General features: G+C 40.3%; 2 protein-coding genes across 7 annotated transcripts in view; one reads left to right on the forward strand and one right to left on the reverse strand.

The window, feature by feature from the left end:
* Positions 1 to 21346, forward strand: part of LOC117913903 — a 193604-nt gene extending 172258 nt beyond the window's left edge. For 2 of the 5 annotated variants that reach the window (XM_034829014.1, XM_034829018.1), the window contains 3 exons: positions 1080 to 1160; positions 15996 to 16121; positions 16273 to 16616. In XM_034829014.1, coding sequence (XP_034684905.1) covers positions 1080 to 1160; positions 15996 to 16121; positions 16273 to 16344 — 279 coding nt within the window. In that variant the 3' untranslated portion in view covers positions 16345 to 16616. Of the gene's footprint in view, positions 1 to 1079; positions 1161 to 15995; positions 16122 to 16272; positions 16870 to 21187 lie in introns of those variants that run through there. The other 3 variants (XM_034829015.1, XM_034829016.1, XM_034829017.1) reach the window with 3 other exon arrangements.
* On the reverse strand, positions 16901 to 20339 carry LOC117913904 (inner centromere protein). 2 transcript variants are annotated; one of them, XM_034829019.1, is made up of 2 exons: positions 19606 to 20311; positions 16901 to 17231 (listed from the first exon to the last, which is right to left on the reverse strand). In XM_034829019.1, exons 1-2 carry the CDS (start codon positions 20042 to 20044, stop codon positions 16996 to 16998), a joined length of 675 nt encoding a protein of 224 aa, XP_034684910.1. In that variant the 5' UTR covers positions 20045 to 20311; the 3' UTR covers positions 16901 to 16995. The 2 variants fall into 2 exon arrangements, with proteins under 2 accessions (XP_034684910.1, XP_034684911.1); XM_034829020.1 differs by lacking the exon at positions 16901 to 17231 and adding an exon at positions 17238 to 19450 and having other exon boundaries at positions 19606 to 20339.

A 21346-nucleotide genomic window follows, 5' to 3' on the forward strand; every position in this document is an offset into this window, starting at 1 on the left:
CAAGTGACTTAATTTCCCTTTGCCTTTCAAGAATGTCTTCACCAATTGCGACCAAACCAAATAATTTTGACCATTTAATCAAAATAATGTGTGAAGGTTTTGCTTTTCTCCTTATGATGAAGATTCGATGTTGACATTTGAAAGACTGTAGAGATTACTTTTGATATTTTAGACATGATTGGTGAGAGGAATGGGAAGAGAAGAAAAAAATGTGGAAACAAAGGAAAAGGAATAATTGTCGATGGGATAAACAGAAAAACAAATTAATACTTGTCGGCAAAGAAATCATGCGATCTTAGAAAAAATTTCAGCAACAATGAAAGCTGAAAGTTTTCCTATAATTCTGATACTATGATGAAGAAGAATAATTCATTTCTTTCTGAATGAATCAATACATGGTATATACAGACTCCTCTACACTAAAAGGGAAATAATTACCTAGTTGTACAATTCCTAAAATTCAAGGATCAATCTCTAAGAATCAGGATCATTCCTAACTTTGCATTATGTTTAGTTTCCAACACAGGTTATGCACATTAAATAGTTAGAAACCTCAAGATAGATTAATTTAATTTGGTGATTTATATTATATTTTTGATATGGGGATTTAAATAACATTGGTCAGGCTAATTTATTCAAATATAGAAACACTCTTACTAACACTTATATATTACCTTAAAGAACCTACTTCTACTCTCAGTATTCTATAACTGTCACATCCATGCTGCAAGAAAAGTTATTTCCCGCTGAACAACTAAGGAATTATCCATCATAAGAGTTCCAAGTTTAGAATACCCTTACTAGTTTGGATTTTGGGTTAAGTCTATATTATTTAATTATAATCAAAGAAGACCATTCAACTAAATGGACCAATATTCCTGCCATTTGAGATTGCCAATGATCCTTTTAACATAATTAACATTTTATTGTATGGAAAATAGTCTTCTATGATGTAAAAAAATTAAATCTAATATTTAAAAGTCAATAAATAAATGGCAATCGCCAATCAACCGCGCATTTTTATTTCAAAAATTAGCAAATTGTTGCAACTACTTAAAAGTTAAAACATGCTATTTCAGGAAAACATGGAGCTTTTGGGAGATGGTTACCAAGGTGATGTGATTGGAGAGTCAACACCTGATGTTCTTGTTAATGAATTTGTATGTTTCTTGTCTTTGATCTTTTCCTCATTAATTATTTTCATTGATATAATAGCATGTTTGATATATCACTATGTCTATTTATTTATGTCACACCCTGGATTTTAGACTTACTAATTAATACAAAATTAGTGCTCTCAAAACCTAGGAGACAAAAATAAATGTTGAGTTTTAGGTAGATTTTTATCCAAAATGAGGATATAGAAACTTGTTATAAAAAAGTAATACCTTATAATAAACCTTTGGAACCATTAATTAACAAAATATAATTTGTTTCACATAAAGAAAACATATACAATGTTACTTTGTACGTACCAAAACCCAATGTTTCACTAAGGGTAGCTGTCACACACGCAATTTCTGGGTTAAGTTTTTGCGTCTAGGCACACCCTAGACCGGCCTTTCCTCAAGCCACAAAGTACACACACAATATTTATGAGGCTCTCCCCAACTTGAATCTCATTGATTTCCAATAGATTACAAGAACTCTCTACAAAGACTCCCATAATCTCATCGAGTAGTTCACTTGCCTTTAGGAGGCACGAGGCTCTTCTTTTATAGAGGCTGCAACAAGCAGTCCTAATCCCACCAGGGAACTAACATTTGAGTCCTAGTCTAACTCTGATTCCAAGCTCAACAGACGCCACCTTAAGTAGGACTCAAAGTCCTACTCAATCTCAAACTCCCAAGCCACAGCCTACTGCATGAAGACTTAGTCTTCCAATCTGATTAGGAGTCTTTACGTGTCAGAAGTCCCTTCCCTCCTGCATCGGGTCTCTGTCTCCCACTCTGACTAGAAGTCCCATGCCAATGGGAGTTTCCCATGCTCAGCCCACAGTGCTTGCTACTGCAGATGATCACACCTTTCTTGGGCTCATCCCAATGCCAAGATGTGCTTGACTCAGTCTGCCTGCTCAAGACTCGTGTTGCTGTATCAGTGCGTGCTGGGGTCACGCATCAAGACCCTTGCTACTAAGGTCGTGCTCGTCCTTGTTGCAGCAAGGCTTCCTTCATCCAAGGCATCCATCTAAGTTCCCTTCAATAACTGTGTCATTGCATCCATAGGCCGCACCACCTTGTGGCACCAAGCCTGCGCCTGTGTGCTTGTCTTAGCATGCTGCCACATCAACCATGTTGTGCACTGCTGCTACTCAAGCGTGCCAGCAGCCAACCTACCATTCTGAGGTAACCTTCCCACACTTTTGCACCTTACTTTGCTCATGGGTCACTCAGGGGCAAAGTTGTTGCCCGCCTAAAGCCCTAGTGCCACCAAGCCTAGTTTGAGGGGCTGACAAACCACAACCCCCCACTTGACTCTTTCGGCGTCTTCGTCAACTTGGCCAGCAAATACTCCTATATTTTATCTTCAAATTGCCACAAGGTGGCACCCTTTTCCCAGCTTGCTTCACTCTTAGGTGTTCTCTTCCAGTGAATAAAAAACTAGGTCCATTTAACTTTCCAATTTCCCATTTTCCTATCCTGTAGGATGCTCGCTGTTGAATATAATGTATTTATAGTGTACAATCTTTCTTTCCTTTCATAATATAGGTCACATATATGGTAGTTAGTTCAACCTAGCCTTGTATATATATTTCTCTATTGTAAGAAGTTAATCATATGAATGAGAATTAAGGTTTTCTCTCTCTCTCTTTCAACATGGTATCAGAGCCAAGGGAGAAAACTTTATTTTTTCTGGTTTACCCGCGTAATTAATTCCGGGAATCCGTCTAGTGACCGTGTTTCATTCCGGTCACCTTTTCCATCTCCCAAAGCTTTCTGGTCAGCCATATGGTGGTCAGAAAACCCTCATCACCGCCAACATTTTTCCGGCGATATTTTCCGACAACTTTTTTTTTCTGGCGATATTTTTCGACACCGACCACATCATTAGGAGTGCAAAAAGGAGATCTGCAACTTTTCTCAAAGCACCGGAGCCAAAAACCAATCCATGTGCCTCCCATGCGCCGGCGCATGAGGATGCGTGAGGGCGCATGGCCCACTTTCTGGTGCCGAGTTTCTACCAGTAGGCTCGTCTGGCGCCATCTTGCACTTCTAAGCCTCCGTCAGTCCTCTCCAAACCCTGCTTCTCCATTTTTTTGGCATTTCAACCTCCGCGGGTCTTCTTTCAGCCTCCTCCGGCCTCCGACGACAACTCTCTTCCTTGGTCAAGACCTGTGTGTGCCTTAGGAAGGCCTCTTCTTCATCTCCAGTCACTTTTCTCCTTTGTTTGGGTCCCGACATACCAGGTTCTTCTTCCACAACTGTGATCCGACCTCCCTTTAGGACTCTCTTCGATCCAAACGTGATTCAATCTTAGGTGAAGTGGATATGGTGACTAAAAATCCTATTTTTACATCCGTCATCTCTGGATCTCCTACTATCACATCAGAAAAATTGATTGGTAGTGAGAATTATCTCTCCTGGTCAGCGTCCGTGGAACTCTGGTTTATGGGACAAGGTTATAAGGATCATCTTGTTACACTTGAGGATGCTATACCTGATGTTGACAAAGTGCAATGGAAGAAAATCGATGCACAATTATGTAGCGTATTATGGCAATCTGTTGATCCCAAAATTTTATATCATCTTCGTGCCTACAAAACCTGCTTTAAATTTTGGACTCAGGCTAAAGGATTATACACGAATGATATTCAACGATTTTGTAAGGTGGTTTCTGATATTGTTCATGTGAGACAGCAGGACATGGATTTGTCTACTTATATTGGTCGGATTGCGTTTCTTAAGGAGGAGTTCTTAACTTTGATGCCCTTCACTAATGGTGTTGAAGCTCAACAAATACAGACTGACAAGTTCTTTAAGGTGTTAACCCTCATTGGCCTCCGTCCAAATCTTGAGTCTGTCTGAGATCAGATTCTTGCTAGTCCATCAGTACCATCATTGGATGATGTGTTCGCTCGTCTCTTACGCCTCTTCTCTACTTAGACCTTGTCGACTGATGGTCCTTCAGATTCACCTGTGTTAGCCTCTCAGACTAACTCTCGAGGAGGACGTAGTGACAATCGGGGTCGGGGACAACATCCTCAATGCACCTATTGTAATAAGTTTGGTCACACTCAAGATCATTGCTATCAGTTACATGGACGGCCTCCTCGCACTGCCCACATTGCTCAGTCATCTGATCCTTTGCTATCTCGACCTGACTCCGCTGCGAGCTCCACATCTCAGAGTATCACCCTTATTGGTAGTGATTATGATGCCTATCTTCGATATTAGCCAGCCACATCAGCTTCTGTTGCTTCTGTTGCCCAGACCGATAATGTCTCTGTCTGCTTTACTCAGTCTCCTTCTCTTGGCCCATGGATTCTAGATTCTGGAGCATCTGATCATATCTCTGGTAATAAACACATTTTCTCCTCTATTACTACTACATTTGCCTTACCTACTGTTACTTTAGCTAATGGTTCCCAAACTATGGCTAAAGGTATTGGTTTGGCTCATCATCTCCCTTCCCTACCTCTCCATTTTGTTCTTCATGCCCTTGAGTGTCCTTTTAATCTTATTTCCATCAGCAAAATAACTCGCACTCTTAACTGTTTTATCACTTTTTCTGATAAATCTGTGATCTTGCAAGACTGGAGTACAGGGAAAACGATTGGCATAAGGCGTGAGTCTTAAGGCCTCTATCACCTCACATCACCTTCATCTCCTGCAGCTTGCATTTCCATCGATGCTCCTCTTCTCATTCACAATTGTCTGGGTCATCCTAGTCTCTCCAAGTTCCAGAAGATGGTCCCTCGTTTTTTCACTTTGTCGTCGCTTGCGTGTGAGTCGTGTCAACTTAGGAAACATACTCGTGTCTCGTTCCCAAAGCGTTTGAATAATCAGGCAAAGTCTCCTTTTGAACTTGTCCACACTGATGTTTGGGCTATCGTTGTTATTCCCCTGACACTCATCCTTATTTTCTCTCCGCTGATGTCACCTTCTTTGAGGACTCTCCATTCTTCTCATCCTCTGAATCTCTTCCCATTTCTGTAAGTATTGCCACTTCCCTATATATCCCCCCCTTCAAATGCACTCTCTCGTCCTCTTTAGGTTTATCATCGTCGACATTGTGTTGTTGCTCCTCCTCTCTCTTCAGCTGAGGTACCTGATGACTCACGTCCTGTCCCACCGATTTCTCCTACCCCGACCCTTTCATCTACTGACCATTTACCTATTGCTTTTTGGAAAGGTAATCGATCTACTCGTAATCCTCATCCTATTTATAATTTTTTGAGCTACCATCGATTATTTTCATCTTATTCTGCCTTTGTCTCAACTTTATCCTCTATTTATCTTCCTAAGAGCACTAGTGAGGCACTTTCTCATCCTGGGTGGCGACAGGCAATGGTTGATGAAATGGCTGCTCTGCACTCCAATGGCACATGGGATCTTGTTTCTTCACCTCTTGGTAAATCTACAGTTGGTTGTTGTTGGGTCTACACTGTTAAAGTTGGTCCTGATGGTCAGGTTGATCGCCTTAAGGCCCGCTTGGTTGCTAAAGGTTATACTCAGATTTATGGTTGTGACTATAGTGACACCTTCTCTCCTGTTGCCAAGATTGCTTCTGTTCGTTTATTTCTCTCCATGGCAGCTATGTGTCATTGGCCTCTTTATCAGTTGGATATTAAGAATGCTTTCCTTCATGGTGAACTTCTCGAGAAAGTGTAAATGGAGCAACCACCTGGTTTTGCTGCTCAGGGGGAGTCTGGTTTAGTATGCAAGTTACACCGCTCTCTATATGGCTTGAAACAGTCTCCTCGGGCATGGTTTGGGCATTTTAGTTCAGTTGTTCAAGAGTTTGGAATGCTTTGGAGTGAAGCAGATCATTTAGTTTTCTATCATCATAACTCTTCGAGCTAGTGCATCTATTTGGTAGTTTATGTGGATGACATTGTCATTAAAGGCAGTGATCAGGAGGGTATCCAAAGACTAAAGCAACACCTTTTCAACCATTTTCAAACCAAAGACTTGGGCAAACTCAAGTACTTTCTGGGACTTGAAATAGCTCAATCCAGTTCAGGTGTGGTTATGTCACAAAGGAAGTATGCCTTAGACATCTTGGAAGAAACAGGTATGTTAGAATGTAAACCTGTTGACACTCCTATGGATCCAAATGTCAAACTTGTACCAGGATAGGGGGAGCCTCTAAGAGATCCTGAGAGATATCGACGACTTATAGGCAAACTGAACTACCTCACCATCACTCGGCCAGACATCTCTTTTCCTGTGAGTGTGGTTAGTCAATTTCTACAGTCACCATGTGACAACCATTAGGATGTTGTGATCCGCATTCTTCGATATATTAAAGGAACACCAGGCCATGTTGTATGAAGAGAAGGGCCATACCCAAATTGTTGGTTACACAGATGCAGACTGGGCTAGTTCACCCTCAGATAGGCGTTCCACCTCAGGGTATTGTGTTTTTGTTGGAGGTAACTTAATATCCTGGAAGAGTAAGAAACAAGATGTAGTGGCCAGATTAAGAAGTTGAGTATCGAGCTATGGCTTTGGCAACATGTGAAGTCATATGGTTGAGGCAACTCCTTCAGGAATTGAGATTTGAAAAAGATGAATAGATAAAGCTAGTCTGTGACAATCAGGCCGCATTATATATTGCATCAAATCCAGTCTTTCATGAAAGGACCAAGCATATTGAAGTTGACTGTCACTTCATTAGAGATAAGATCGCATCAAGGTGTGTTGCTACAAGTTTTTTAATTCAAATGATCAACTAGCAGACATCTTCACTAAATCTTTGAGAGGTCCTAGGATTAAATACATTTGTGACAAGCTTGGTGCATATGACATATATGCTCCAACTTGAGGGGGAGTGTTAAATATATGTATTTATAGTGTACAATCTTTCTTTCCTTTCTTAATATAGGTCACATATATGGTAGTTAGTTCAACCTAGTCTTGTATATATATTTCTCTATTGTAAGAAGTTAATCATATGAATGAGAATTAAGGTTTTCTCTCTCTCTCTTTCAACACTCGCTATGTCCCTGCTGAACTCCTTGCAAATGTTAGGAGGCGGCCTCTTAGCTTGCACTCGGTCTGGATTAGGATCCTCATGATAAGGCTTTAGAAAGCTTACATGGAATGATGGGTGAAGCTGTAGTCTCTCTGGAAGCTTCAGCTTGTAAGCAACAGGACCAATTCTCTTCAAAATTTCAAAAGGACCATCATACCTCGAGATCAAGCCCTTCTGATACTGCCTGCTCTTGATTTTCTTCCAAATATCAGGAGTGAGCTCGAGCATCACTCTATCTCCCACCTGATATTCTAGTGGTCTCTTCCCTCCATCAACATACTTCTTCATGCGCCGGTTCGCTTTCTATAAACTCTCCCGGCCTTCATCAAGTAATTCTTGTCAGGTCTTAGCATACTTCTGTATGCTGCAAGACTTAAGCACTGCCTTGGCTAATAATTGGCTAGCACATCCATAGGCATACGAGGTTGGAACCCAATTGCCACCTCAAATGGGCTCTTCCCTGTTACAGAACTCTGATGCAGGTTATACGACAACTGAGCTACATCCATAAGCTCCAGCCAGTTCTGCTGCGTTGCCGACACATAGTGCCTTAGGTATTCTTTTAACAAGGCATTCACCCTCTCGGCTTGCCCATCCGTCTGAGGGTAGTTGGTAGTGGAAAACTTGCACTCAGTTCCCATCATCTTGAATAGCTCTACCCAAAATTTGCCTATAAACCGTGAGTCTCTATCACTCACTATATCCTCAGGTATCCCAAAGTATTTTACCACATTGCTGAAAAAAAGTCTTGCAGCTTCCTCAACAGGGCATTCATGCTGCACTGGAATGAATACAACATACTTAGAGAATGTGTCAACTACCACGACAATAGACCGATACCCCTGTACCTTAAGGAATCTTGTAATGAAGTCCATTGAAAGACACCGCCATGGTCTTTCAGGGAAGGCAGAGGATGCAACAAACTTGGTTCCTTCTTCCTCTCTGTCTTATCCATCTGACACACCAGACATGATTTCACATAATCCTACACGACATCCTTCATCTTTGGCTAGTGAAAGGATCGTGAAATCAAAGAAAATGTCCTCTCTTCTCCGGGGTGACCTGCCCACTTAGTATCATGTGTTTCCTTCAGAAACTCCCGTCTCAATTTTCTGGAGGGAACATACAACTTCCTCCCCACATAGTATAGCAACCCATCATCCAACCAGTAGCGTCTAGTGGTGTCTTCCTTTACTTGATCCACTAGTTTGTTGTATATGGAGTCTTGTGGAGCTTCCTGCCTCACCCTTGCACTGAAGTCTGCCACAACTTGGGATAGGGATCCCACAAATTCCGTTACCTTCTTGCGACTCAGGGCATCTGCAACTTGATTATGCCTGCCTGCTCTATGCACCCACAAAAAGTCAAAGTCTGCCAAGAACCCCTGCCATCGAGCTTGCTTAGCAGTCAACTTCTTCTGAGTTGTAAAGAACGTGTTAGCCACATTGTTTGTTACCACCATGAACCTAGTGCCCATCAAGTAATGCTTCCAAGTGTCAAGGTAGTAGATGACCGCAATCATCTCTTTCTCATGCATGGAGTACCTCTGCTCCGATGCATCTAGCTTTCGGCTCTCAAATGCCACCAGGTGCCCTTCTTGTACCAGCACACCCCTTAAAGCCTTGTCTGAGGCATCAGTTTGCACCTCAAATGGGAGCTCAAGGTCGGGCAGTCTCAACACTGGTTCAGAGGTTATAGCATCTTTGAGTCTTTAAAAAGCATCCTGACACTCCAGTTCCCACTTCCACTCCCTCTCTTTCTTCATCAAATCAGTGAGGGGAATGGCTATCTTGGAGTAGCCCTGAATAAACCGCCTGTAATAGTGTTAGCTAACCCGAGAAAAGAATGCAATTCAATTACCTTTGTAGGTGTAGGCCAATCCCAGATTGCTGCCACCTTGGATCCATCCACGCATATTTGTCCCTTGGACACCAAGTGCCTTTGAAATTTGATCTCAGTTTGTGCGAACTTGCATTTCTCCTTCACATACAACTTGTTCCCCCTTAGTCTCTAAAATACCTTCTCGAGGTGGACTAGGTGATCTTGTAGAGTCTGGCTGTAGATCACAATGTCATCCAAGTATACCACCACAAACAAGTCTAGGAAGTCGAATAGAACGTCGTTCATGAGGTTACAAAATGTGGCAGGAGCATTAGTTAGCCTGAAAGGCATAACTAAGAACTCATAGCTCCCATATCGAGTCACACAAGTTGTCTTGGATTCATCTCCCTTAGCTATGTGAACCTGCCAATATCCCGATCATAAATCCAGCTTTGTGAAGTACTCAACCTTAGTCAACCTATCAAACAAGTCTGTAGCTAACGGAATCAGATACTTGTTCTTGATGATGACCCTGTTCAGTGCCCAATAATCAACACATATTCACAGCAACCCATCCTGCTTCTTTTAGAAGAGTACCGGTGCCCCATACGGTGCCCTTGAAGGTTGGATCAGTCCTGCATCCAACAACTCAGTCAACTGTCCCCTCAGTTCTACCAACTCTGAAGGAGTCATGTGATAGGGGACTTGTACAGGGGGCTTAGCCCCTGGCACTAACTCAAACTAATGATCAGTAGGCCTCCTGGGTGGAAGCTTCTTAGGTAACTCCGAAGGCATCACGTTTGCATACTCTTGCAGGATTGGCACAATCTCGTTAGGAACTTCCACCATCTTCTCTGGCTTGATCTCTATCAAGGCAGCAACATAAGTAAGTTGCTCCTTCCTCAATCCCTTCTCTACCTGTAGGGCAGAGACGGTCTCTTCCTTGGATGGTTTCTTAGGTGGCTTGCTCAGTCCACGCAGGTAGCAAGGCTGTGTCTCATCCATAATGAACATGCCGTTCAAATGTGGCAGCAGTGCTACCTTTGCCCTCTAGAAAAAGTCATTGCCTAATATGAAGTCGAAATCATCCAACGGCACACTCAGGAAGTTGATGGTGCCTTTCCAGTCCCCCAACTGTACCATCGTGTTCTTTGCTAAGCCATGGGTCTCCTGTGTCTGGCTATTTACGGCTTTCAGCTTACTATCATCCTTGCTAAGCTTCAAGCCTAGCCTGGTTGCTTCCCGCGTCGAAACAAAGTTGTGAGTTGTCCCACTATCCACCGAAGCCACAACTTTCTGTCCACCCATAGCCATCTCAACATACATCAGTCCCCTGTGAGTCTCTGCTCAGATTGCATTCAGGAGCTGAAGAGGGTTCATTCTCGTGGGGGTCCCTGACTCACTATTGTCCTCTTCAGCAGCAATAAGAGCATTCAGTTTCTCCTTCTTTGGCAGTCCCTTGCTCTATGTGGCCCATTGCATATGAAACAACCAGATGGCTTGGTTGCTTGTGAGGAATTTGCCTTCTCCCCCACCTTGGCCTGTGAAGACTCAAGCTTTTTGTTCAGTCTACCGCCATTCTTCTTGGACAATCCTTTTTACCTGGTTGTTGCTGTTGGTTCTTCCCTTTCTGGGTCGTAGTGGAAGGAGAACTTAACTTCTAGTCTATCAAGCAATCAGCAGCCGCCATAGCTGTAGGCAAGTCTTGCACCCCTTGCCTCCTCAATTCCATTTGAGCCCACCCCTGCAAGCCAGACATGAAGTTGAACAGTTTGTCTTCTTCGGACATGTTTCTGATGTCAAGGATCAATGAGCTAAATTCCTTGACATAGTCTCTAATAGAACCCGTTTGCTTTAGTTTCTTCAGAGACTCCCGAGCCACCCACGCCTTGTTCGTGGGAAGGAACTAATCCTTCAATTCCTTCTTCAACATCTCCCAAATACAGCATCATCACTGGTTCTCGTTTGCCACCAAAGTTTAGCATCTCCAGAGAGATACATGGATGTGAACATTACTTGTTCGTCCGTGGGAATATGAGCAGCACTGAAATACTGCTCTATGTCCCAAAGGAAGTTCTCCAAGTCCTTGGCATTTCGGGCACCACCAAAGGGCTTGGGTTCAGGCACTCACACCTTTGTAGGGGTTGGTTTTGAAATGGATGGTGTGCCCTGCAACACAGCTCGCTTCAGCAATGCGATCCCCCCCTCAAGAGATCCAACCCATCCACGAAATTCCTCTACTGCCGTTTTAATCATTGTTGCAAGGGATTCCATCATCTCTACATATTTGTCCCGATTTTCTGCAAGTCCGCGCTGCACACTGAGTTCCTCAACCGTTTCTGCTACTCTTGCCGACAGAGTAGTGTCTCCATCAAGAGAATCCCCCACATATGCCTCCAGGCGTGTGATCTGTTCACGAATTGCATCCATAGCACTGCTTCTTGCGGCCATCAAGCTCTGATACCAACTGTCACACACGCAATTTCTGGGCTAAGTTTTTGCGTCTGTCCGGTGTCTAGGCACTCCCTAAACCAGCCATTCCTCAAGCCACAAAGCACACACACAATATTTACAGGGCTCTCCCCAACTTGAATCTCATTGATTTCCAACAAATTACAAGAACTCTTTGCAAGGATTCCCACAATCTCACCGGGTAGTTCACTTGCCTTTAGGAGGCACAAGGCTCTCCTTTTATAGAGGCTGCAACAAGCAATCCTAATCCCACTAGAGAACTAACATTCGAGTCCTAGTCTGACTCTAATTCCAAGCTCAACAGACTCCACCTTGAGTAGGATTCCGAGTTCTACTCAATCTCAAACTCCCAAGCCACAGACTGCTGCATGAAGACTCAATCTTCCAATCTGATTAGGAGTCCCTTCCCTCCTACATTGGGTCTCCGTCTCCCACTCTAATTAGAAGTCCCATGCCAATGGGAGTCTCCCATGCTCAGCCCACAGTGCTTGCTGTTGTAGATGATCACACCTTGCCCGGGCTCATCCCAATGCCAAGACGTGTCTGACTCAGTCTGCCTACTCAAGACTCATGTTGCTGTATCAGTGCGTGCTAGGGTCACATATCAAGACCCTTGTTGCTGAGGTCGTGCTTGTCCTTGTTGTAGCAAGGCTTCCTTCATTCAAGGCATCAATCTAAGTTCCCTTCAGTACCTGTGTCATTGAGCCCACAGGCCGCATCACCTCAAGGCTCCAAGCCTGTGCCTGTGTGCTAGTCTCAGCATGCTGCCACGTCAACCATGTTGTGCGTTGCTGCTGCTCAAGCATGCCAGCAACTAGCCTACCATTCTGAGGTAATCTTCCCACACTTTTGCACCTTGCTTTGCTCACGGGTCACTCAGGGGCCAAGGTGCTGTCTGCCTGAAGCCCTAGTGCCGCCAAGCCTAGTTTGAGGGGCTGATAGTAGCCCATACTACAAATGAACAAAAACAAACATAAATTACATCATTTCTTCAAAATGATTTAGTCTTCCTATAATACAAAGGCAAAAGCCTCAAAATACTCTCAACATGAATGAAGCAGCATCCAATCAACAGGACATGCAAAGTTCAAGCATTAACTCTAGCAAGTGTCTTATGACTTGCATCTAAAAGTGGAAAGGATAAGGTGAGTTCACAACTCAGTTAGAAAGTTTATAATCATCTTACGCATATTTTTAAAAACCTTGAATTAAACATATCGCAACATGCATGATAAACATTTTATAACCATTAACAAATATGTAATAATGTCAGATATGCATGTTGTTAATGGTTTCATTAAAGCTTTGCCTCACCCATTCTCTCACACATGATAAATTGCTAATCCCCACCAATGTACATATCAACCATCAATGCTCTAAAAGGTGCTTTGTTATAAATAATGACTATTCTGGGACTATAAGTTATATCCCATATCTTTTAGGACTCATACCCAAGGGCAGGACCAACTTCGTGTCTTTTGGGACTTCTACCCAAGGACAAGACCAACCCCGTGACTTTTAAGACTATAATCCAAGGGCAGGGCCAACCCCATGTCTTTAGGAACTAAAACCTAGGGGCAGGATCAACGTTATACACCCACATCAGAGTGTCTTCATCAAAGGCTTTAGGGATTTTCACCCAAGGACACAGTCCCACATAAATAATATATCTAAGTATAATACTACAACTTCTCATAGATACTTTCTGTTGTCAATTTGTCCTCTGGATATTATCGGATACTGTTCCATACCATTCTTGCAATGTAACCACATCATTAACCATGCCCACAATACTGACATCATGATTCCTTATCCAATACATTTCCAAACATCATGGCAAGATCTAAAATTTTCCTTTCTCCGTGTTTTATTTTCTTGCACTTTCTTAGCTACCAAACATGGGACTCAAAGTTGAATTCCCTATGATCAATGGCTAGATCTTCATTTATTCAAAGGAGGATTGCATCTAAGAGGAATTTGGTGAGGAGTACATCTCTTGTGATAAAATTCCATCTCTATTCTCTAAAATCTCAGCTATTATGGGACAAAATTCTCTGCAAGTCTATCTAGACTAGATATCTTTGATGCTTACATTGGCTCAATGAATGCTTATCTTTATTATTTTATTCATTGATGATAAAGTTTGATCAGGGATGTGTCAAATCTTAGATTATATTTTGAGATGAATTAAGGATCAAAAGTTACAGAGATTAGAATTCCAATCCAATTCTTAGCTGAGATTTAATTTTAGATGTAAGACTTTCTCTAGATAGTTTTACCATTTGACTAATCAATTCACTACCATTGTTATGTTTTCGTGAAGATTTTACTTCTAAAAATCAATTCAATTGACAATTCACCACATTGATATGATTTTAAGACATTAGATAATAACAATTCTAATTTGCATGTCAATCTTTTTGTTAAAAGTTACTTGTAATCCCAGATAAGACGACCAAACCGTTGTAAAACAAGTTGTTTGTCCTTTTTCAGTTTTTCTTGCTTTTTTTTTTTTTTTTTGTTTGGAGGATAAATGGTTCAGCAATACTTTTGCTTATCAAAATCATAAGTGAGCAAGACGAAACAAACCATTTCAACAATTTCCTTCTTTGATAAGAATCTTGAAAGTAACTCTCAAGAAACAAAGTCATAACCATGAAAGGAAGAATGTGAACATTCCAAGGAACCAGGTGCAAGAAAAAGAGGGGGAGAGCTTGAACATTCCAAGCTACTAAGATCAAGAAAAGAAGTTAAAGGTTTGCTTTAGAAGGAATAAAGAAACTAAACATCTTACTCACTTCCTACCCTCTTAACCAAACATGGTAAATCTAGAAATTTTAAATGAGTCTTCAAAATCAAATAAGTCTCCTAAATTGTCTTCTATTCAAGGACCTCAATCTAATCTTTGATGTTTCAATTGCTCGTCTTAGGTCATGTACTCAATATCCTATCTTCAACATTGTCTCATGTAGTAGACTTAAATCCTTTTAACTTCTACTACTAATTTTTCTTGTGAGACTACTACTAGATTTATACAGAAGGCTTTAGAAAATCCAATGTGGAAAGAAGCAATTCAAGAGGAAATGAGGGCTTTGTATAGGAATGAGACATGGGAACTTGTGGAATTTTCTCCCAAGAAGGCGGGGGGTTATAAATGGGTATTTATATGAAAATTTAAGGCTAATGGGACAATTGGCAAATATAAAGCCAAGCTAGTAATCAAATGATTCACTCAAACATATGACATTGACTATTGAGAGATGTTCACCCTAGTTGCCAAAATGAACAAATGCAGGTTCTACACTTCTTCGTCGCCAACCTAGATGGTCACCACATCAAGTAGATGTCAAAAATGTATTTCTTGATGAAAATCTAGATGAGGAAGTATACATAGATTTGCTCCCTAGTTTTGAAGCAAAACTTGGAAAGAAGAAGGTTTTCAAGTTAAAAAAATCCCTATTTAGTTTAAAGCAATCTCCAAGGGATTGGTTTGAAAATTCTAAGTCAGTTGGTGATATGGAATATATGCAAAGTTAAGCTGATCACACCATGTTTTATAAGCTTACTAAGGGAGTTAAAATCACCATTCTCATTATTTAGGTTAATGAAATAATAATGACTGGTACTGATGTGACAAAATGGAAAGATTGAAGAAATCCTTTGCCAAAGACTTTGAGATTAAAGAATTGGGAAACTTATGATAATTTCTTGGTCCTAAAGTTGCCATATCAAAACGGGGAATATTTCTGTCATGATAGAAATACTCTTTGGACCTTCTATAAGAAACGGGTATGTTGGGGTTAAGTCAGGGGACATACCTATTGATGCCAACCAAACAATTGGGGCACCTACAACAAGCATTATTGTGGATGAGGAGAGCTACCAGAGGTTAGTTGTACTAGACTAGGCATTGCCTTCTCTATGGGGATTGTTATACATTCTCCAAATGATGATTATATGAATGTAGTTATTAGAATTTCAGGATACTTGAATGGAAGGAACATTGGCCAAACAGGACTTTTTATTTTCAAAGAATGATAATTTAGAAATAGAAGCCTGTACCAATGTTGACCAGGTAGGTTCAATAAGTGATAGAAGATCTACTTCTAGATACTGCACCTTTGTTGGGGGTAACCTGGTGACCTGAAGATGCAAAAAACCATCTGTTGTTGAACGATAAAGTGCAGTTGATTGAGTCAAAATTCCCAATTTGGGAGCATGTAACTAAATCTTTGGAGTATGTAAATCTGCTTGACACATGAAGTGCAATCACTACGAGGCTAAAGAAGTTACATGAGTGATTTCATGATCACAGACGATAGATGATCATGAAACAATCAAATGCACAGTGCACTCGTTTACTGGTATTTGCTAAATAATTTCATTTTCTTCAATCTTCAATCTCCACTCTCCACTTTGTGGACATCTTTCTCTATTCCTGAGTTTATATTCATGTCAGATGTGTTATTCTGATTTCTGAACTCTGTTCAATTGAATTTATATAGATGAAAGGTGAAAAGGAACTTATTGAAAGAATATTACACACCGAGATAAATATTTTCCGCTCAATCAGAGATGGAAGCGCGCTTATGCAGCATATGGAGGATTTCTATTACATTACACTGCTGGAGGTATGTATCATATACTTGAATATTTTTTATTTTATTTACTTTTTACCCTCTATGTTTTCTGTGGAATATTATGAGTGCTCCTATTATTTGTGTATGATATTGTTTGTTTATCAAGTTTGAGTGGCCCTTTGTTCTATTTTTTTTTATTCAGAATGTGAGATCAAATTATCAAATTGTTGCGAGGTCACAAACCACTGAAGAAGACAGCTTGTCAATCAGCTAAGAAGGTGATAACATCTCATTGTCTGTAGCCAAGCTTGTTTATACACGTCTCTAGTTCCTCTCAAAGTTCTTCAAATATTATGAGAGGAAACATGCCCAAGACCAGAATTCCAACAAATTTTTTACTGAGGCCTTCATTTTCACTAAGCTATGCTTCACATAAAGGCTTTTAATAAGGTGACATGTACTTTAATACTGATTAGTTATCTTAATTGCAAGATTATGTACAGTCTGTGATTATAAGAAGATTATTATTCATCATTTCATGAATCATTCCCTTTTTCGATGGATGGGTGAGCATGGGGCGCAGGCATTTAAGAAGTAAACTTCATTGAAGGTGAAAGAGAAGGATAAGACAGTCTTTGAGGAAAGACTGCAAGAAAAAGGACAGGCACTAAAATAAAAATAAGAAATCAAGGAATTTTAACCTCTACACCCTGAGAAACAGAGACAATCTCAAGGCAAGTAGAAACCCCTTGTAAACAATTTTCTGTAATGGTTCCATATATTTGCTGTCTTTGTGCAATTCCTATAGCAAATTGTTTTACCTATGCATGTTTGGCATTTTTATGGTCATCTCTCATTGTATGGCATTTTATAGATAAGATTCATCATTTAAGATGTAACACATAGTACATTCATTATTACTGTTTTACAAGTGCAAGCTACGAGAGAAGTGCTTGGTGCTATGTTTTGTCTCCTTCTTATTGCTGATTATTCGCAGGCTCTGCCTCAGTATGTCCACCTCCCTTTCTCTCTGGACCTCTTCCTTCTCCATGGAAGCTAGTCGTGCTTTCAGAACTTCAATGGTTTCTTCTTTGGCTTTGAGTTCCCTATGTAGATCTTCTATCGAGTCTTCTTCCTCTGCTTTCCAGTTGAGTCTCTCTCCTACAAAATGCTAAACTATTAGTTACTCCAGAACCTTTGTTAAGAAATGGCCTAACGTTGTGCATAAGGATTATACTGTCCTTGCCTTCAGCCCCATGAGGAGGACAACCAATCACAAAGAAAGAAATGGGAGAATAAATAAAGGGTCTCTTCTCTAATACCATGTTGAACTACCTGTTACTTCAAAGGCTAAATTGTAAAAGAATGATGGGTTAACAATGCATAAGCTAACACAAAGTAGCAAATGTTATTTATATATAACTCTAAATGGGTTAGTTATCACTATGTAGATTTTCTAGATTGGGGAGGGTATTGGAGATCAAATTATCAAATTCTTTTAAGGATGATTGATTATTTGTCACTATGCTAGCTTTTCCTCTCTCTCTAGAAGCACTTAAAAGAGACTATATCAACTATAGGTGTAGTCTTCTTAGCATACCGATAGAATGAAGCCTTTAACAATGTGGGGAAAGGAGAGTGGACAGTGAGAAACTTTCCAACCCGGAAGCAAAGTTGCCACTGATGAACCTCTATGAATGGACATCGTCAGTTAGTCAAAACTTTTATAACTATAACTTGATGGATAAGGATTTGATATATGGATATATATATATATATATATACATGAATATATCCCCAAATATCAAAGCCCAAGCCTGACTCGAGTGGTAAAGGGATAGGGAGGGTTTGTAGGAGGTTTCAGCATGGGGACAAAAATTTGCCTATCAAAAAATATATATATCCCCAATATCAAAGGGAAAAAGGTATTGTGAGATGTGTTACTGTCAAATTCTTTAAGAATGGCTGGTTAGTTGCCACTGTGCTCAGTTTTCTCTCTCTCTCTCTCTCTCTCTCTCTCTCTTCATTTATATAGCTTGAGGGACAACTATGTTTTGTCTCAGTTGAAACTTGAACTTGGAACTCTCTCCATGTATACGTATATGTACATGTATTATTTTGAGGGGTAAAATTTTTTGTTGCTCCTGTTGGAACGTCATATTTTTCTTTCTGCTGTGCCTTGAACTTGGAACCTCCCATTTCCCCATCTCAACCACAGAATGTGGGCCAAATTTCTAACATAATACCACCTGTTAGTGTATGCCCAAGACTTAGACCTACCGGTTGAATTCTTACCTAACAGCAACTTGAAACATCATATATGCTCAAACAAATTGGATTTGCAGAAAATATATGAGATAATTGAGAGTTTTGGAACTTGATTAGAAATGCTCTTACTGCTCTTGTTTTTGCTTGCATGGCAATCCTTTGGATTAGGACATGTGTGTCTACTTTATGTTTCCAGCAGCCACTAATGGCAGTTTAAAGGGTTTTTTAGTGTTGATCAAATTCTAAGAGAAGGCGACCCCTTATCACCTTATTTTCTTGCTGGTATCATGGAGTGTTTCTCTGAGTTGATCAAGAAGAGAGCATCAAATCCAGAATTTGAGTGTCATTCCCTGTGTAACGATCCTGTCATCTCTGATGATGAGGTTATAGGTCTTTCCAGGGGAGGCATTCCCTCAATTCATTTAGTCACCAATGAATTCTGACATTGGTGAGGCCTTAGGAAAACCCTAAAGAAAGCTCTTCTTGTTCTTCTTATAGTTGAAGGAGAGTCAATCCCTCGAATTGTAGGTATTCAAGGGATTTGATCTGTGGCCTAAAAGGTGGCTCTTGGATGGCCCTTGAGCACTAAAATGCAGAAAGAGCCTAACTGAAACTACTGGCATTCCTAGTGATGTCAAAGTCGGGCATAATTCCAAACCAAGATAAAGTCATGCGACCCCTTGTTCGTCTCCTGGTTTGTTGGACTCATGGGTCAAGAAATAAGCCTTGAGATTAAATGATAAGTTTCAGGCCCTGCTTCAAACGATGGAGGATTCAATGCTACCTGTGCTGAACACAACTAGAGGTTGTGTGGCACAAGATGGTAACATTCGCCTCTCTTTATTCCTAAAACATGCCTTCTAAAATCTCAAACTAGGTTTTGGAGCTACCTTTGCAGTACTTTTAATCTTTTTCTCTGAGTTGAGGAAAATGATAGAAAATTCAGAAGCAGACTCTTATTTTATCTGTATAATTCAGTCTTCCTAGTGTGGGTTGAAATGTTAAAATAAGATCCTTTCGTGTAAATACCCACCAGGTTTATGCATTAGTATGCCAGTGACTTCTTGCATATACCAATTTCTTCTACGTCTCTGCAGCTGAGGATTTAGATCCTGTACTAAAACTATTTCATTATGAGAAATCTTTGCTGTCATGATAATGATATGATTTCCTGACATATCAATTTTCTGCTATACTAAAAGTGATTTTGTTGATATATCCTTATCAAAGTTCAAAGAAGAAAATAAAGAAAAATAGTAGCGCATACCTTGATCTGTCCTCTGAATAAGGTCATCAAGCTCAGCCTTAATTGCAAGATAGAGCCGCTTCCACTTCTCCACAGCCTCATCTCGCCGGGCTCTCTCCTCCCAAATGTGCTCCACCAAGAGTCTAGTTCCCAGAAGCTGAAAGCCTTTCTCCCCTTTGTCCCCTACCAACCCATCTTCCATTCCTCTAATCCTCTCTTCTTTCTCCTCCAACCTCTTCTTCAGCCTCTTCACCTCCTCCCTTAACCTCCTCCTCTCTCGCTTCCACTGGGCTTCCTTCAATGCGAACACCATCGTCTCTCGCTCATACGCCATACTTTGCTTCTTCCTCTCATACACCATCTCCTGGAGTTCCCCCTGGATAAGCCTCGTTTTCTCGGCTAAAGCTCTCACCCTTTCCTGCTTATGTGAACTCTTCTCTTTTCCTAAAGAACTACCCATCCTCAAGATCAATTTTCTTGCCTCCTTCGCTCACCGGAGTGGCGGAAATATTAGCACTCAGGCCATGAGTTGGGTTGCTGAAAAGAATGATGAGGTTTATGAATTACAAGAGAAGAGTAGATAGGAGACAAAGACTTGCAGAGGCTCCTCAATTAATGAAGAGCTACCTTCTTGAATTCTGGTGTAGGGAAGATACTGTTGTCAACTAAAATTATGTGGAGAAAGAGACCCGTGAAGAGGATGTGTGAAGATGCAGGCACATGAATTTCATGCACATTTATAAATGGAGAGATTGCCCGTCAGCTATTGGTTTTAAGGGACGTGGAGTACACGCTCCATACCACCCAAGAATTTGGCAGCTTAAACCTAGTGGGTGTTTCTCTATAATAAGGTTTGAGGTTTGGAGAATGAATGCCTTAATTCTCATAAAGGATAAATGTCCTAAAAATCAGCAACTAAATGTGCTGCATGGATTCGTGCCGACAAATGCCTCTAGTTTGACCAAATGGGAAAGAAGGAAATAGTGAAATTACCTTTTAACCCTTTTTAATACAAGGATTTTTGGGATGACTTTTAACTTTTGTACATGCTAGTAAAAAATTTATAAGTAATCATTATTGATATATGATTTAATTTGTGGTAGAAAACTATTGAGTTTGATTTTTATTTTTATTTTTTTTAATTAAATAAAAATCTACTTCAAACATAACATGAAGATGAAAATATGGGTCTATGTTTGAAAGTCACTTACAAATATTCTTAAAAAGTTGTTTTTAATTTTGTATATAGCTTTTAATGTCTTTTAGGGTTGCTTAACAAGATAAATATCACCAATATTGTTGATTTTATACATAAAAAAAAAAAATCTATAAAATATTGTACTATATTTTAAATTATTTGAAAATATGAGTGAAAATAACCATTAAATTAGAAAAATACCCTCAAGCAATTTTTCTCACAAAAGAAAACCAACAGGGTTATTGGACTCACCCCTAACAAAAAAAAAAACTTGATTAGAAAATATTGGCCGGGCAATAATACTTTTCAAATCTTGAAACATATGTATAGAGAGTAGTGAAATATTCAATGAATTGATTATTTCAAAACAAAATTGCCACCTAAAACTGACAGTTTTTGTTGCAGAAAAATAACATCATGATGTTTCATTTGCATGTCTGCTTATAAATTCAGACAAGGTCAGGGGGTAGGAGAGCAGCAAGTGGGAGGTGTACCCTAGAAAACAATTTGTAAGTAGGGTAAAATATCATTGGATTCCATACAAGAGAGAGGGACAAATGATCA

The sequence above is a fragment of the Vitis riparia genome, chromosome 5, assembly GCF_004353265.1.
Source record: "Vitis riparia cultivar Riparia Gloire de Montpellier isolate 1030 chromosome 5, EGFV_Vit.rip_1.0, whole genome shotgun sequence".
Classification (NCBI taxonomy): domain Eukaryota; kingdom Viridiplantae; phylum Streptophyta; class Magnoliopsida; order Vitales; family Vitaceae; genus Vitis; species Vitis riparia.